The sequence below is a fragment of the Asterias amurensis genome, chromosome 9 (genome assembly GCF_032118995.1).
Source record: "Asterias amurensis chromosome 9, ASM3211899v1".
NCBI classification, from domain to species: Eukaryota; Metazoa; Echinodermata; class Asteroidea; order Forcipulatida; family Asteriidae; genus Asterias; species Asterias amurensis.
This window is the reverse complement of record NC_092656.1, coordinates 571,221-589,940: the sequence shown is the minus strand read 5'-3', so window position 1 is coordinate 589,940 and position 18,720 is coordinate 571,221. Positions and strand designations below refer to the sequence as shown.

The following is an 18,720-nucleotide window of genomic DNA, read 5'->3' as shown; positions in this document are numbered from 1 at the left end:
ATTCCTGATGTTAATCGCCAACCTTGTGTTCCTTACCCACCATACCCCAACTCCCAACCCCGTTTGTCTTCACTGATTTTGGGGTGTGTTTCCTGTTCGTCTTTGTTTCTCGTTATCATTTCCTTTTGTTTTCTCCTCTGGTTATGATGTTGTTCCTGTTGTAATCTTTCATCTTTCCCTTTGTATGATGTCTCACCATCCCATTGTGACCCGTTACCATGGCAACCATTGTTTGTCACTCCCCCATTGTGTCCACACCACAGACGAGCTGGTCCAGGAGAAGGAACGCTTGAAGGGCATGACGGACGAGGTTGAGCGAGTCATGCAGGAATTGGTGGAGTTTTAATCAACATCTGCCCCGCCCACCCTTTCTCCTCATCCCAAGGTCTGCCTTCACCATGTGTGGAATGCACCATCATGACCTTTCAGATAACAATATCAAAGGTCAATGGCTTGTTGTCTCCCCCTGCTGGCATTAATAGATGATTTCTAGTTAACCTTGCAAATATTGCATGATTGAAACATGATATAAACAAAAAAGTGTCTAGGTTTTTTCCTGCATGTATCATGCAAGATCAATACAAATGGATGGCTGGAGCACATTTTACAAAACGGGGAAGGCAGTCCTAAACCATGAATAATATTATTTTATTTCTTGAATTGGAAAAAATATGTATAATTTCTTTTCTTTTTTTCTTGCAAAGTGTGTTTTTCCTGGCAGTATCATATGTGTAAGACAAGTAGGTAGTGTTTTAATTTAGTCGGAAAGAGATTCCTCAAAATGTACATCGTACCTCAGAGATCCCAGCAGAGAAATTCATAAATTGGTTGCAAACGAAGGTTGATCATTTCAGAAATGTTTGAGGAAAAGTATCTTTGGGGAAAAAAGAAGAGATGGTTGTTTAGTTTCACACACTGCAGTTGTCAGGCAGGACTTTATCCCATTGGATGTATTTAAAAACAAAAGCTACTAAAATAAATGTATACTATCAATAATACTGATCATGTAATATGAAATTTGAGGTTTGTATGAATGTAAAATGTAGACATTTTTAAATTGCCTTCTATACTTACAAGACATCAGAAACCATGTTAGCTTCTTGCTTGTGGTTTCTGCTGTCTTCTAAGTGTTTTTTAGAAACCATTTCAGCTGTTTCCTCGTGTAATGGGTTAATCAGATTTCTTTTCTACATCTGAATTGGTTATTACTTATATAATTGTAATAATTATTAACACCAGTTATGCAAGACAGTAATGCGTGAATATTTCTTGTAGATTTTCAGTTTTGAGTTAGTGTGGATTATAATATTTTGTTTTTAGGAGGGGGAGGATTTTGAGGAAGGAAAAAGCAGTCAAAACTTACTGATTTAATCTGCTACAGTGAGCCTTAGACAAATCACCGTGATCATTGCTCAAAAAAGGCTCTTATAAATACTTTTTTCGGCAAATTAGTTTTTCTTTATATTGCTAAAACTATCCTTATAATCACTGACCTTGTACATTTTTTGGGAGTTGCCTGTTTTAGGTTTATTTTTACAAATGGCGTAGGGTCATCGAATTGTGCTTTTACAGTAGATTTGACTGAAACCCATTTCCATCATTCTTCGGTTCCTACTTTGTAATTTACTTCAATGTTTTTTGTAATGTAGGACGATCTTGAAGAGTGTTAGTGTATATTGCTTCTGGTTATCGATATATTGTAGACCGCTTATCAATACTCGCAACCTATCGATTTATCGGCATAGGTTAAGCACAACATTGATAAGTCTACCAGAGCCAATTGTATCATGCGGTATTCTGAAGGCTCCCTGTAGCACTATGTAAGAGCAACTGTGATTGGTTCAAATTGGGCACCTGCAAATTTAACCGGTGTTTTTTCTTGCATACAATTGTGAGATCTTTGACGGCTGTTTCATGTATTGATAAAATGGCTGTTGCAGTTTAAATGTGTGTTGTGCTTTTATGGCATGTGATGGGGGCTGGTGGTTATTGTTTTATACTAAATGCTTTTATTGCTCATTTGGCTCTGGTAGACTTTATGTTACAGGCTTGTTATTAAAACTAATTCATAACAATTATATAAAACAAATCAACTGGACGTTTAACCAGCTCTAATAACCATGCGTCACTTTTACCAAAGTATTGTAATAATTGTAATCTAACTTTCATTTATTTTTATTGAAATTTTCATTATTTACTGTATGATTGTGCATTAGAAGCAAGAAAATAATAACGCTAAGTGGAAAGTGATGTAGTTTTATCTCATAGTGTACAGTTATCGTCATTAGAAATTAAGAACATCAGTAATCAAAACATAATTAGGGATATTTTATCTTGTTCGGCCGTAACTGTCCGACTAAAAGAATCAACAGGGCTGCCCAGTCAGTCCACGCAAGTTATTAAACATAATTTAAGAAAACTGTAAAATTTTCTTCAAAATATTAAGTGTTGCATGACAGAATTCGTTTCAGTTTGACTGCCGGTTTTTTCACCAAGGAAATTGTAGTGCTAAATTAGTACGCGGCTAACAGTCCAGAAAGAAGAAAAAATAGTACTAGAGGGACTTGCATGACTCTATTCTTTATCCTCTCCAATCGTAGACAGTTGAAAAAATGGCGCAGTGATGTCGCTTGTTTCCCGCCAAAATGTCAAATGCATGGCGACTTCTGTAGATATCGTGTGCCGCCAAAAAAAATTGAACTTTTTTTGAGGATCGAAAACTCACGTGCTGTTCGTGTTGGCAATTATGTATTACGGACGTATAAACAACATTGTCCAGATTGGTCACAAGATCTGTAATAATTAGGTGTTACGGATGAGATAATTTGTAACAAAAAAACTTGCAAAACTTGAAGTTTTTAAGACTCAAGAAGTGGCCAAAAATAAACCTTGTATTGCCGTTGCTTTTGTCTTAATTACCAATAAAACAATACTGTCTCGTACACAAATCTAGCAAACTGATTCCTTTGTTGTGGTGAAGATGTTTCGTTTCTAGCTTAGTAAAATTAGTTGATCTTAATTGATTCCAGTGATAATTGTGTTTAGAAGGAATTTAAATCCCAAATATTATACCCCCGGGCATTGTACAATATAACGTGTGCATAGATTTAAACGAATATCGACCATGCAAAAAGCTGCAAATCTGCAAAATCCGAAGAAAACAAATCCATGGCTAAGAATATACTAAAACACAGAATAATTATTGCCGTCGTCATGAGACTTTAATAACTGGATCATTCTTCATAGGGCCTACGTGATAGAATCATTATCACTACACTCGTAAGCGATCCAAAAGTTTTTCAAAGATTTTAAACAGAATAGCATCCCCCCCCCCCCCAAATCCTCCGGCCCGGTGGCCCAAAATAAGTGATCATTATTTCATCGTATTTTTCGACTCGATCATATCGGAAGTGTTTGTGCCCATACGAAGCTTCTGAAATCGAGGCTGCACAATAAAATCAGCAAATTTCTTTTCTTTTTTACGTTCGCCATTGAATCTGGAGTGATCGAATTGCAACAAATAATTGATTGTCAATTACATTTCTGAAAGTTTAAATTCAAATGCTTTAATTGTTGAATTTTGGATTAGGCCTACTGTGAATTTCCAGGATCTAAAATAAAGTACAGTACTTCGTCAAGAGGAACGGGCACATTACGTAACCATTGACCCCCTTGCACCGCATCCCCTTGGGGCATACGTGTCCAGACCCCATCGACCGGAGGAAGATATACATCTCTGACGTAGGTTTCATTATCTAGGATGGGCGCCACCAAGAGATCATTCCCGACCAGGAATTCTGTGTCTATTTGTAGGGACTCTTCATCAGTTGGTGCAATCCACCACACTGGTCTTATCAACGGCTGACCTGGGGCCACCGTAGTCTCCGTTCGTGCAGTTTTGAGAAGTATGGGCGTGATGAAATTCTCATGGAAAGAAACCCACTTGCGGGAGATGGTTACAATCTCTTCGTCGTACTGCCAGGGCGAGATGGAGAACTGCATTGCTGGCATGAAGGCCGTTATCTCCAGCCATCGTATGAAGAGCTCCCGATCCGGTAGTGTGTTCCCATGGAAACCAGACTCGTATGAGTTCCCACCAATCATGTCTGGGAGAACATAAGGATATCCAATAATCCCGAACGTCAGAGCTGAGGTGATTAGTGTCTTGAGACCGTTATCCCATCCCCAACGAGAATCCTTGTCCATCATTCTCACGAAAATAGGTAAATCTTGATTTTCGTAAGCTGCCCGGACTTCAACTTGGGAGCCAAGTCGGGCAGCCATTTTAGCATACAGGGTTGTATATTCACACGGATTTACCAGGGGAATGTACGTCTCGAAATCCTTCACTAAGAAGTTGGTTTCTCCAGCGTCAAACTTAAACGAGTCAATTCCTGTATCACGCTGGAGTTTTTCCAGTCGCGCCATAAACCAGTCCACGGCAGCTGGGTTAGTTACATCCAGAAGTCCACCCTTGCCGTTCCACCACTCCGTAACACCCTCATCCTGCCCCCTTTTCGTCACCCAGTAACCCTTCTCCTTGCCATCTTGGTAGACATCAGTGTCAGTGTTGGCAAAAGGGTGGACCCAGAGGGTCACACGGAACCCTTTGGCGTGCAGCTTCGTCACCGTGTCTTGCATGTTGGGGAACCTCTCCGGATCGAAATTAAGTTCTCCATACTTTAGGTTGTATCCATCATCGATTTCCAATTGGCTGTTCCCAAACCCGTTGGCTACGATCTCGTCCGCAAACGCCATGACAAGACTGTCGTTGATAGAGATTTTGAATCTTACCCACGTGGACCAGATTGGTGACCTGATCATTCTGTTGTCTGGTATCCCAGAGGGGATAATAAGTTTCCCGCCACCAAGACCAATTTCGCGCCAAATTCCATCATGGACGAGACGCACGTTGTCATGAGTGCATATCGTGTAATCCAAACGATGCAGGTTGCCCTCAAAATTTGGGTAGAATGAGTTGTCATAAGTGCTTTGAAAGCACACCATACCATCGTCATTGTCGTTCAAACTGACATGTAAAGGACTGTCGTGACTGACTCGTATTGCCACACCCTTAGAGGACAACCAATACCTATCCAGAACCGACCCATAGTACTGCCAATTCTCATACACATCACCAGATGCATACATTTGGGTTGTCTGGTTCCATTTTTCTATTGGCCAACGTTGGCGAAACATCCCAGCACTGCCGTACCAATGAGCTCCATCCAACCTATAGCAATCTCGAAGAGGTGTGTCGGCAGCTAGTGTTTCCCAAGCCATGTGGATACAAGAAAATTTTCCATTTTCCGCTACAACTCTGACATCCAGTTCGGCAACATTGTTCCACCGGTAGCAGAGAGAATTTCCTCCCTCACCAGTGGAGCAATCAACCCCTCTGACTTCCGAAGGGGTGTTTACAGCGAGTGTTCCACGCAGAACGTCAATGCCGTCACGGTTCTTGACAGCAATGCCTCTGCTTGTTGCATCCAGCTGAACCAGTTCCAGTGTGGGAGTTTGTTCAAACTCGTCATCCAACTGGACTGGTATTGTTTCACTTACACCTTGATTTCTAACAGAAACCAGCACGCCAGAGATAATTGCAATGGCTATGGAACCTACAAGTAGAATCAAACAAGCCGCTAGAGCGATCCTGCGTTTACTTACAGCTCCCGAACTCATGATTGAAGAGCGGAGAATCAGTCAGGTTAGCTCTATGCCGCAATGCTATACTTCAAATCCGAAATAATAAAGTCCTTTCCAATGGCTCTTTCACGAATGCAGTCACTTTTGTTTAGAGGAATGTTGACAATGCTTTTGACAGTCTTGCATTCCACCCACATTTCGTGGTGTTCAGAGAGGTTGCCTAGTTCATGGAGGAGGGGCGTGTAACTGCTACTCTTCGTATTGCCAAGTGAAACGACACTGCCTTCAGACTAGACGGGAAGCCAGAGTAGGCCGAATGTTTTACACACAAGTTATGAGCTCCAGTCCTTGGTGCATGTCAACCGTGCCCCCAACCAGTGGCTTACCAGTCCCCAGTTGAGCCTTGGGCAAGTGGACTGTTGCACAGATTACGGTAGGTGTTGTTTTCTTGTTGCAGTTACAATAAGCGCAATGGACTTGCGTCTGGCTAGAGAGTGCCCATTCAATTACTGTTGGTTCGGCCCTCTGCATTGTTCAGTCAACTTAGGGGTTGCGTAACAGTGTTTGCATAGTAGAGTAGACAACATTGGGTAGAACTCCATGATACAAGTCATCACTGTGGTAATAATAAGCATAGAGCAAAGTACGAACACTAATCACGGAGAGGAGTGAATCGACTGACACACAACTTATCTTTACCATGTGTTTAATTGCTTCAAACAGAATGTCCAAAGGTTAATTTAATCACATGTTCCTGCAAGATAGGGCACAATAATGTAGCACAATAACGTATACCTCCATGATTGTACACCAGCCAAAATAATGTTTGCACATCACAATCCATAACCGCAAAAATGATAACTAAAAAGTTGTTAGTAACAAACCTAATTTATTCCTCCATGGTAACAATGGTAACATTTTAACAAGAATGTGAGCCACATAAGCAAACACTAAAGTCCTTGCTGAATATTAAACATTTGGTAAAGACGTACAGATCCCTGATACTATCTGTGTGTACACCATTGCTGCTATGATTACTCTAAAATTGCCATATTCTTGTGCAAAACAAGGAATCCTTGCAACCGTCCGTATGAAGCAGAGTACGGCCATGATCGTACAATGAGGGAAATACATTTTCCTTCCTGTTGTTCGTTCCAATATTCTTTGGGTTTCCAACCTGGATTTATTTTTCGGTTCCTTTTGTCTTCTTTTCCCCATTTCCATCATGATGATTTTCGGCCGAGGGAACCATTTTGCCTCTCTGCTCCCGGGTTGAAATGTGAGGCCGTTCAACACTTTTTGTGTGTGAAAGTTTAATTCGTAAGCAACAAATGGAAAGAATATAGCAATGAAATAGAAACGTACACATTAAAAATGAGTACAGGATTCGCTTAAATGTTTTGCTCTGGAAAATGAGCAGGGATTGTCTCAAATTACACCACAGCGCAAATAATCAAGAAAATTCATGAGGATCCGGTTCGTGATTTTGTGTAACATTAACTTTAGAAAAAAAACTGTATCCGCTTCTGAAATCGTAGAGGAGGGGGGATTAATATTAAACAAGCTAAACAAATTAATTAGGTTCCTACGTATTGTATTCAATCATTCAATGTACCCGATCCAAACTTTATCTTGGAATTCGTCTCAGTACGAAAGTTACCCGAAGTCCTAACACCTAATATCCCCAAGTTTGTCTTTTGCTACCTAGCAACAACAGAGGGCGTTTCGCATACATCTTCTTTCAGATGGGTGCAACCGATGCTAAATAAACAAATACTAAGAACAAGATTTAAAGTCTCCCCGCTTCTTAAAACCAATATAATGTATTTTCAGACAACTAAACCTCATATTTTTTTTCTTAAATTTTTGGTAGGTCAACCGTTTGGAATTTTGGTTATTGCACCGAACAAAACACCATTAGTTACAATGAAGAGCTTCTCTACTTCCCAAGCCAATAAGACCATCTTTAAAGCCTAAATCTATCAAACTGCCTCAAAATTTGAAGCACAGAACCCCCAGTTGTCATAATTACACAATCTATAGTTGAATGACTTCAAAAACTTTTTTAATTCAAAATAATTGAGGACCTACAAATTTCATAATCCATTTGGCTCTTGGATGTTGCCCTATTTAGTGTGGTGCACCCCAAAACAAACGTTGCAGGGCCTTAATCAATAAACATATTCCATGGCCAAGCACAATAAAAATAAATGATTTCTTGTCAGAAAATAGTTAGGCCTATAATCAATGTTTTCTGCTTTTCGGGATTACTTCAGGCCCAGCCCAATTTGGTGTGGTTGGTTTACCTCTAATCAATTAAAATGTTATTAGACAGCCTTCCCCTCCCCCCCCCCCCCGAAACGCATTTCCAATCGAAAGAATGCTGAAGCAAAGGGCACTATTTGTTCAGAACAGCAGTGCTCAACTTCATGTAACTGCTTACAGTTAAACTCTGCAGGTTCACCCAGAACGCGCGCTGATGAAATGAAATTGTGCCACAAGAGTCAGTGACAGACAAGACTTGACCAACAACAATGTAAACCCCTGAAAATCAGTTGACATAAATGTAGGATAAAACATTGATTATTTCCATATTCGAACTGGCTTTTTTAATACACATACTGTTTTACACTTGTATACTCTTTTGGGTGATTATTATTAGTCAAACATCAATCACATATATAGGTTATACATTAATCTATTGGGCTAAGCACCAAGAGGTTTGGGGCAGTTTAGGAAACAGACTATACACATGATACATCCATTATATTGTTAGTTTACAGAACAGTGCCCCACTTGTCAAGCATAAGTACGTACTTTGATAACACTAGCAATATCTTGTTTTCATCAGATGTTTTAATATTCCATTGAAATATTGACATGTAGCTTATCTGTTGTTAAATATCTGGATGTAATTAAAAAATAATGTCATAAATAATACAAATTAAAAAAAAAGCTTTGGAAATTGGCAACTTTGTCGAAACTAAAGCAATCTTTCTGTTGATATGTTTAAAGAAAATGCACACACAAATCATCCATTGCAATGACACAATTCACTACGTTAGCACCTCACCCCAAGATTTCTAATAAACAAAAAAAGTTCTGCAAATTGGGCAACTAGAAATGAAAACATTTGAGTAAAACAAACACATCAACTTCATCAAAGTTCTAAAACAGAAACACTACAATACTCTACAAAGAGGAGAAAATACATAAAGCACTTATAAAGGAACATGTTGCCTTAGACAGTCGAGTTGGTCAAGGAAAGGCGCTTGACACCGTTTGTTATAAAATGCATGGTTAGAATGATATCTTCAAAAGTAGAAAAGTAGAAAAGAATGTTCCACACAAACATGCCTCAAAATTGCTTGGTTTTCGTTTTACTTTGCAAACTAACACAGTCGGCCATTTTACAGAGTCAAAAACTTGACTCCACAAAATAGTGATGTGTTAGTTCATGAGGAAAACCATGCAATTTCAAGGCACATTAGTGTAGAACATTCTATTCTACTTTTAAAACGTCTTTCTAACCATGTGCATTTTATAACAAATGGTTTCAAACGCTCTTCATAGACCAACTCGCCCGATCCAAGGCAAAGTGTCCCTTTAAACGACTAACTAGTAATAAATAAATAAGCAAGCATTATTAGCTTTTGTAGTAACAACTACTTCGTCAGATGCAATATCATAAAGGGAGATCAAGGTAAAATGCTTCTTTCAAAAACTAAACCAGTGTGAGATGATAAAATCATGATATTAAGCAAAGTAAATTTAACAACTGAGATAAATAAAATATTTTTCTGACAAATAATGTGGACAGAGTGTTTAAAGTGACACAACATAATAAACAGAATATTTCATTGCATAAATCAAAACTCTTGGTAAACAAATTAAACATGACTTATATATAGTTTCATATGATATATATTGTACATAATGCTATTATTTTAAACAACAAATCACACAGTCTGATTTTTGATAAAAGTAGATACAAAAATAAAACATCCGTAATTAATTTTGTCGACAACTGTTAAAAGGTGGAATCCTATCACATACATCTATTCTCATAATCCCACACTCGGTGGAAAAAATTAACAATTTCTCTCAAAAAGCATCCCAAAGAATATCACACAAAATGTATCAGATGCCATATAAAGCTTATTGTGACTCAAGATACTCATACAGTTCAGTGTTTTCAAAACATGATCAGTCCAAATAAAAGCTTTCCCCAAGTCACGTGACATAAACCCAACTGTCTCTGTAGTCTGAGGTATTCCAGTTAAAGTGGTAAGTTGTGACTATACGAGTCTTTGTACTAGACATTATTCAAACTGATGATTTTACTTTTATTTAAAGGTCAAAGACTAGTCTTCTCACTAACTGTATCTCAACATATGCATAAAATAACAAACCTGTGAAAATTTGAGCTCAATCGGTCATCAAAGTTGCAAGATATTAATGAAAGAAAAAACACCCTTGTCACACGAAGTTGTGTGCTTTCGGATGCTTGATTTCGAGACCTCAAATTCTAAATCTGAGGTCTCGAAATCAAATTTGTGAAATATACTACTTCTTTCTACTTCTTTCTCGAAAACTACTCCACTTCAGAGGGAGCCGTTTCTCACATATACTATCAACAGCTCCCCATTACTCATTACCAAGTAAGGTTTTATGCTAATAATTATTTTGAGTAATTACCAAGTGTCCACTGCCTTTAATAATGATGACATACACATCAAAATCAAGCTGCTCATTGGCCCACCCTGTGTGCCGAGCATACAACTTACAAAGCTATGCATTTCCATGGACCTTGCATTGACATCATCCAGCCACCATCTTAGAGGTAATGGTGATGAAACAATCAAAACGCACAGATTTGTCTGCCTGGATGGGCCAATGCGCAAACGTCTTCTGACCTCTAGGCCCTACTTAAATGAGGTCATATGCTTAAGGTCTAGTGTTTTATCATCATTTTGCCGTCAGGATGGCAATAGGATGACATCAACTTGGTCCATAGAAGTTTAATTCTATGGATCATGTTGATCTCGCAGAAGTCAAATAGTTCGTTAAAAAAAAACTTTTTCCAAGAATATAGATTGGCTTTAAATTTGTATTTGTTTTTATCTGCATTGCAGATTATACCTTTAAATAAATTGTTGGAATATATTTGGTCAACTACACCAATAAGTAGCAGCTGCTGCAAAATACTATTTATATAACAATAACATAACTATTACAGACAGTGGCATGACCAGACAACCCACCTCTTCCCTTTTTTTGGGGGGGGGGGGGGGAGGGGCAAGCATTGACAAACATTTTTAGGGGGCTGTAAAAGAGGGGCGGGGGCAAGGGTTCAGTGCAGGGGGTCCCAACCTATGATTATGCCACTGAATACAGAGAGCAAAATTCTGACAAAGATCAGAGATACAATCACAAACTAGTTTCAAAATCACATACAGTTTACAGTACATTGAATTCCAATTCCAAATCACACCAAAACAATCACAAGATTGACAACGCCATCCAGCCAGCTGCCCCACCCCTCCCTCTTCCCACTGGCCCCTCCCTCTCACAGACAGCACCAAACCCCACACCAAACCAATATGGTTCATTATTATTCTGCAGTACTATGAGTAACCTGCAATCATGGCCAATTGACCGATCCATTAAGCTACGCCCAATTGCGTATTGACCAATCACAATGTAACAAAGGTCCGACAAATAAGCATATGCTTGGCACGCGCAGCAGAGTTGTGCAGAAAGGCATTGGAGAGGCGCACGTGTTCTTGCTCACACGTGTGTCGTGGGCGGAGCCTAATGGATCGGTCTATTGTTACTGCAGTAAACTTGTAGGCCCCTACTATTCAGGATTAAATATTACACTTGCAAGAAACATTACATATAATGCATCCATCAACAAATATATATTGTGTTAATTTTTATTTATTTTTAAACAAATTTGAAAGACTTTGATCCACTGATTCTGATTATAACATTGAGAATGTGCACACATCATTGGTTTGTGTCTAAAAGACCTTGCAACTTCTAGTCTTACTGCGTACTTGAGTGCCTTTGTTTCCCATAGCTTAACGTGTCATTGAAACAAAATCACGCCCGTCATGTACATGTAAGGCTTGTATTGCTTAACAAGGAACTTCAATCCATCACTATCCTCAAACCATGTCACTGACTTGGATAATACTGGAATGCCCGACCTTGTGATAAGCAATTGTTATTTTAGCCTGTACAGGTTTTGGTCCGGCTGTCTTCTTTTTAGCAAAGAGGACATAGAAGAATTTGGGAGGGTTAGGGGTTTACGGCCCCCCCCCCCTGTGTTCAAATACATGCCAGCCTGGTCTTTTAAATTAATGATAACTACAACAAGTTACATTTCTTCGCCTGGGCATTTCACCCCAACTCTATCCTTGGATTTTCTGCAATTCTTCTTAAATCCATCAAATTTCTTTAGGATTCTCATCAACATGGACAGGCAGGCCTAACTAAAAACTGAACATTCGTCAGTTTTGTCTTATTTCTCTACATTGTGTATACTTATGATGTCGAAACAATTTTTGTTTGAGCCATTTGTTGTCAATGTCAAGGTTACCAAAACCAACATCATTGGCCAGAAAGTTTTAATCTTGCACTCAATATTTCAGGCATAGTTCTGATCAAGCAACACTAATGGTCCTGTTTGTTCCTGCCACTCTTGAAAACATTTTTTAGTGGACTCTGCTTTTTTGGTTCATTCTTTTTCTTTTGTAAAGTAAGGAACCTGCTCAAGCATAGCCTCAACTTCTACCCACGCTCCACCTTCAATGGAAGGACCAGGATGAAGCTGGTCTTTCCATTTACCTTCTGGTAAATACACCTGTCGTCTGGTCTCCCCTTGGTCTAATACAGGTGCCACTAGCATATCATTCCCAATCAAAAACTCAGAGTCAATACTCTGAGCTATTTCATCACTCGGAGCGATCCACCATAAAGGTCTGATGATGGGTGCTCCGGTGTTTTTAGTTTCCATGGCAACACTGACCACCAAGTGGGAGATCGTCTTTTGGTGAAATAGGATGAGACTGTGAGCAATGCGCTGAGTGCCAGGATCGTACTCCCAGATAGGAACATTGATCCTCATGGCAGGGAAGAAAGCCATCATGCCAAGCCACCGAATTAAAAACTCCTTGTCTGGGAGGCAACTTTCGGTGCAAGCCGAGTTGTAATGCTGACCAGTGACTGCTAGATCGGGCATTATAAATGGATACCCAAGGATACCAAGCGTCAACGCGGTTGGAATAAGAGTTTTTAAACCGTTTTCATAACCCCAAATTGGTGCTTTTGGAATTGTGAATACGATTACTGGAATGTCTTGCGATTGGAACACTGAACGCATAAAGAAAGGGCCTTGAGTTTGATTTGCTAGTTCAACATAGCGTTGGGTGTACGTACAAGGGTTTGTCAGAACCTCCGCAGTCTTGAACTCGACTGGAAGATAACTCACCTCTCCATTATTAAACGTAAAGAAATTTATCCCTGTAGTGTCTTGAAGACCCTGCAGTCGCTGAAGGAACCAGCTTGTGGCATTATGATTGGTTGTATCGAGCAAACCGGCAACCCCTCTCTTCCATTGGATTAGTCCAGGGACTTCTGCTCTGGGATCTTCCACTAAGAATCCTTTCAAAAGTGCCTCATGGAAGGCCTTAGAGTCAATATTCATGAATGGATTGACCCTCAATGCGACTTGATACCCCAACTCCTGAATGGTTGCTATTGAATCACTAATATTGGAGAATCTATCCTCATCAAACTCTAAATCTCCGTCAGTCCTTGCGTACCCGCATTCAATCTCAAGAGAGCTTGCTGCTAGGTGACTCTTGTGAAGATCGTTTACAAATTTCACAATTGTCGCACCATTGAATGAGTCTCCTGTAAAACAATTAGGGGTTGACCACATAGGGCCTTGCTCCAGGACTTCAGTTGGAACTGTTTTCACCTTCTTACCAAATTTGTCCAGCATTTTCTCATGGACAAGTCGCATGTTTGGAGCTGCACAGAGTGTGTACTCGAGCTTTGGCTGTTTTTTCTCTGGGTTTGGAAAGGGCGAGTCGATGTAAGTACTCTCAAAACATAGCTGCTGCGACTCCTCATTTACACTGATGAACAATGGTGACTCATTACTCACTCTGATCCCGACTCCATGCGACGATAACCAATAGCGCTCTACGATAGGTCCGAAGCTACTCGTTTCATCCCCCGAGATAAAAGGCTCACGTGATTGGTTCATTTTTTCCAGTGGCCACTGTTGATTGGCCGCTACACCACCACCGTACCAGTGAATATTTTCTAAGGTGTAGCAGTCACGATGAACGAGGTCGTGAGAGAAAGCTTCCCACGACAAGGTATAGCAATCCATCTCAGTATACTCCTCCCAGTGAATCAATAGTCTAGCTATATCCATGTACTCAAGACACAAGTTTTTAGTATCGAACGGATCGCACGAGAACGGTAGCATATCGGGAAGGTTCCGTCCTATCAATCCTCTAGTGATGTTTGCACCGCTCACATGAACAACAAATTCTCTGGACCCAGTGTAGAGTGCAGCACTGCCACGTTTATAGTGCAAAGGTTCCTCCACGTACAGAACTAGGATACATGTCGTAGCGGCAATGATGAGAAAGAAGAGCAGAATGATGCAGATCTTAAGCTTCAACTCTCGCGGCGTCTTCAGAAGTTTTATGGGCCTGGCGATGTCGATTTTAGCCGGACCATCGTCTGAGTCCATTTTTCTCTGAACTTCTGAGTGGTCAACGTTAGGTACCTCTACTGTGATGGTTCCGTTCCCTTCAGCATCGACGACAACTTGAGACGAGGCAGCTGCGGGTGGAGCAGGCTGCACACTCTCTGTCACCAACAGGGAAGAGTGAACGTTAGCTAAGGGTTCAAAGTTCTCTCTGACTCTCATCATGCTTGCAGGTGGAAGGGTGCGTGTTAATGAAGCTTAGATATCAAGCAAGAGTCTGGAGAAGCCGTTAATAATGATCAGCTGGTGTTAACAAGCATGAGAGTTGACTGAAATGTTTTTCAAGTGGCAGGGTCGGCTATCGAGTAAACCCAGAACTGTGCATGTCAATCTGTAAGAAGCGGTCAAGCATAAAATGAAACTGACGAGCAGGGATGCATGATATAAAAGCAAGTTAGTAATGACACTTAACACCAATATTATAGAAATTCAGCATAAAAGAGAGTTGGAAAGGAAACGACACATTTCTAACCTTCACTCTCGTGAGTCAACTTTTGTTTTGCATAACACTCAGATATGAATCATTGTTGCATTGATATTTTGATGATGTGGTTATTGATAAATGTTGAATGATTGTTTTGATAGACTATGTCAGACTGCATTATTTATACACATCATGTGGTGAATGCATACTGCACAGGAACAGTTGTACAGCTACCTCCAGATGAGCAAAACCTGGTACTATTCTGCCATACACCTTAATTCAGAATTGTATAGGGCTAGGGGGTGTCATTGTCTCTTCTAGGCAAAGCTTGCCCTGAACCATGTAAAATAGCAACTGTCTCTAACATGTATATAGTCTGTCTGAGGATTTCAAGTTTAAGCTGTAACTTGTGACCATGGAGGTATAAATTGTACCAGACCTTATTCAAAGCACATAGTACACAAACAACCGCACAATGTGTACATGTATGATTGTCTCTACAACAAAATAGCCTATGACCAATTTCAGATCTTGTTCACATTCATATCCTGTTTGAACGAAGTGTAACAGTGTCAGGCAGAATTCCTTCAGATGATTTGTCCCAACCAGGGCCCAATTTCATGGTTCTGCTTACCAGCGAATTCTGCAATTGCAATCCTTATTCTCCGCTTTCTGCACTAGCTGTGTAAGAAAGCGGATTACGCACTCGCACCAGCAAAAATTATTGCTGAACAGTGAAATACGCTTCTTTGACGTAAATATGCACAATTCCCTGCTTCAATTATGGAGCCATAAGCACCGATTCTCTGCGGTAGGGCTTAGCAGAGCTATGACGATTCCAAAATGTGTCGTGTGTACATTCCGCAATGATTTAAAAAGTTACATGTAGAAGGATGATCAAAAGCGTGAAAATATGGCTGAAGAATTATGAATCAAATGATCAGAATGAAGTCAAGAATGCCTCAAGATAAATTACAATTCCTCAAAGATATAGGAAGTTCCAAGTCCCCTGTTAACTTTACAAGATTAGGTTACAAGTTCTACCTCCACCAATAAATCACCTTGATTATTTTCAGCAGTTAGTGAAACAAACGGTTAGTAAGAATCACCTGCCACAGGGGTACAGCCTAATGGATCTATTGTTTTTTATATCTGTTAGTGTTTTGATAAACATTAGTCCTTTGGTCCTCACCAGAATGTCCATTTGTGAATACTTGATCTAGATTGATCAGCTGGTCATCCATGCTGTCCATCATTCAGAATCAGCGATATATTAGCACCTGCTTAAGAGCAAAGAAATCAAGAACAGCTGTTAATAAAATATAAATATAAATCATCTTTCGCAACATTGTTCTTATTAAGTTAAAGCGCATGTGACTATCATCAATACTGTATTTCGGTTGCTTTCGGTTTTTTTTATTTGTTTAATTTAACAAACAATCTAAGCACAAATTTGTATGTGCTGAGTACTGGTTTTGTCAAACCACACTTTAATCTTACAGTGAGTTTAACACTCACTGTGTAAGAAAACACTGTCCAACATGAGCCATTGATGCCACATATACAGCAGTACGAAGATGTCAAAATTTGTATTTAAAAAAAGGTTTACAGCGCCACACAGTTACTGCTACAGCTTGCAATAATATTTATTTGGAAAACCACGGATGAATGACCTTCCAAAATATAAATAAGACAATGGAACAGGAAACTGGGAAGTTGTTATAATACTCATTTTTAAAGTCACCTGGAAGTGGTATTTTTTCAAAATAAAGCTTTTGTCACTAATTTATGTGTTTTGATGAGTTGAATGTGAATAAACAGTTAACTAAGGTTTTAAAAAATCAGTTCTTATGTTATTTACAAATTTAAGAGTAGACACCGACCCGAGAGGGCGCTTTTCGTGACGTCAATCGAGGCAGACTTTGCCTGTAATGTAATTTTTTTTTTTTTCCGGTGGGTGAGCAGGTGTATTGCTGCTGAATGCAGAAAAACACTTTTTGAAATGTACCAACTCACGACTTGGACGTACATGTACTTTGCACGTGTGTTTACTATACGCATTGCAGGCAAAGTCTGCCTTGAATGACGTCACAAAAGGGGTAGGCGAAGTCAGCCCCCCAAACAACTTTATATATTTTTTAAACATATAAATCGTGACAAACATTTACTAAAACAATTGTTTTATTGTTCGTTTTACAAGCATATACTCTTATGTTTGAAAGAAAAGAAATTCTATTTCCAGGTGACTTTAAAATTTTGACCCTCCAGAGTTTGAATAATCTCTGTGGAAGTGTCGTGGCCGAGCGGTTAAGATCACCGAATTCAAACTCTGGTGTTTCTGATCAGCAGAGTGTGGGTTCGAAACCCAAGCCGTGACACTTGTGTCCTTAAGCAAGACAATTAACCATTGCTTTGTCCTTCGGATGGGACGTAAAGCCGTTGGTCCCATGTGTTGTGTAACGCATGTAAAAGAACCCAGTGCACTTATCGAAAAGAGAAAGGGTTCACCCCGGTGTTCCTGGCTGTGGCTGCTGTATGCGCCGTAGCACCTTGTAAAGCATTATAAGGTGCTAACTAATATTGAGTCTCAAAATTCATCACTGCAATAACCTATCTTTCTGAAAGTTTGTATATACTCAGCGCCTTGAGTACCTTGTTTGGTAGATACGTGTGCTATATAAGACTTAGATATTATTATTATTATTATTATTATTATTATTATTATTATTATTATTATTATTATTATTATTATTATTATTATTATTATTATTATTGTTATTATTATTATTATTATTATTATTATTATTATTATTATTATTATTATTATTATTATTATTATTATTATTATTATTATTATTATTATTATTATTATTATTATTATTATTATTATTATTATTAATCTGCAATATATAATATACCTCTTGTAACCTCTGCCATGTTGTGGATACTTTTAGAAACTATAATAAGGCTCCCTCACACTGGGGGAGCCTTATAAAAATAAAGTATGCTATGGGTACATCACTCACAGGCACACCTAGAATTAGAACTCTATGAGGCCTTTTTCGCTATCGCATAGGATAGCACAACATGACAACATGGAGGAAGGAATGGATAACTTTCCGTATGGCGCCACCACCTTTTCACTCATTTTTACAAAAAGGGATATTTCATTGAGGTAAATTATATACTATACTATTTCATATCGAATGAAAAAGTGGTGGCGCCGTACGGAAACTTTTCCGAAGGAATCTCTATTCCTTCCTCCATGATGACAACATCACCAGCATAGTTAGTGCAGTCATGGTATGGTGCATGCAGTAGAGGAATAATACATGATACAAATAACAAACATCCATACAAAATTCAATGAATAAATAGGAAGATACTATCAGTATCATACCGAATGGAACAGCAGGATATGGATAATGACTTAAGCGTTATAAGTAAAAACCAACAAGGTGGGTTTACCAAGTCTAGCACACTACCTAGGTCACCGCCCCCCTCTCATCCCCGCGCCCCGCCTCTCCTTTGCTGTATACCTTCCACAATATAAATGACAGATTGACACTTGCAATCGATCGATGGTCGTCAAATTATGACAAATTGATGCCTAGATCGGTGATGACCACTGGCAACAACAAAATACTTACACACCATCAAATTATTCTCACCTGTCTCTAGTTAGGTTTTGCACAAACGCAACACCGATCTGTGATGATTTCCTCCTTTTACATCTCGTACACCGATCTAAACTTCTGTTTTCTTTCCAGGATGTTACGTTTCAATCAATCATAACATTACACAGGTGTAGGTGAAACTGGTCCCTAAACCCCGGATAGTTTTACCACTTCTT

At 39.3% G+C, this 18,720-nt stretch overlaps 3 protein-coding genes across 6 annotated transcripts in view; 1 reads left to right on the top strand and 2 right to left on the bottom strand.

Annotated features, from left to right (window-relative positions):
* LOC139942139 (uncharacterized) overlaps positions 1 to 2,948 on the top strand; it is a 43,411-nt gene extending 40,463 nt beyond the window's left edge. Inside the window, exon 9 of the mRNA XM_071938864.1 lies at positions 264 to 2,948. Within this exon, the coding sequence (XP_071794965.1) occupies positions 264 to 346 (83 nt within the window). The 3' untranslated portion in view covers positions 347 to 2,948. The remainder of the gene's footprint in view (positions 1 to 263) is intronic.
* On the bottom strand, positions 2,036 to 6,290 carry LOC139942138 (myogenesis-regulating glycosidase-like). Its single transcript, XM_071938862.1, has one exon. It carries the CDS (start codon positions 5,680 to 5,682, stop codon positions 3,592 to 3,594), a length of 2,091 nt encoding a protein of 696 aa, XP_071794963.1. The 5' UTR covers positions 5,683 to 6,290; the 3' UTR covers positions 2,036 to 3,591.
* A 1,939-nt stretch (positions 6,291 to 8,229) lies between these two features.
* Positions 8,230 to 18,709, bottom strand: LOC139942113 (myogenesis-regulating glycosidase-like). Of its 4 annotated transcripts, none has more exons than XM_071938823.1 (3): positions 18,539 to 18,709; positions 16,060 to 16,150; positions 8,230 to 14,774 (listed from the first exon to the last, which is right to left on the bottom strand). In XM_071938823.1, exon 3 carries the CDS (start codon positions 14,606 to 14,608, stop codon positions 12,392 to 12,394), a length of 2,217 nt encoding a protein of 738 aa, XP_071794924.1. In that variant the 5' UTR covers positions 14,609 to 14,774; positions 16,060 to 16,150; positions 18,539 to 18,709; the 3' UTR covers positions 8,230 to 12,391. The 4 variants fall into 4 exon arrangements, with proteins under 4 accessions (XP_071794924.1, XP_071794925.1, XP_071794922.1 ...); XM_071938824.1 differs by having other exon boundaries at positions 8,230 to 14,544; XM_071938821.1 differs by having other exon boundaries at positions 16,060 to 16,147.
* Between the last annotated feature and the right edge of the window lie 11 nt (positions 18,710 to 18,720).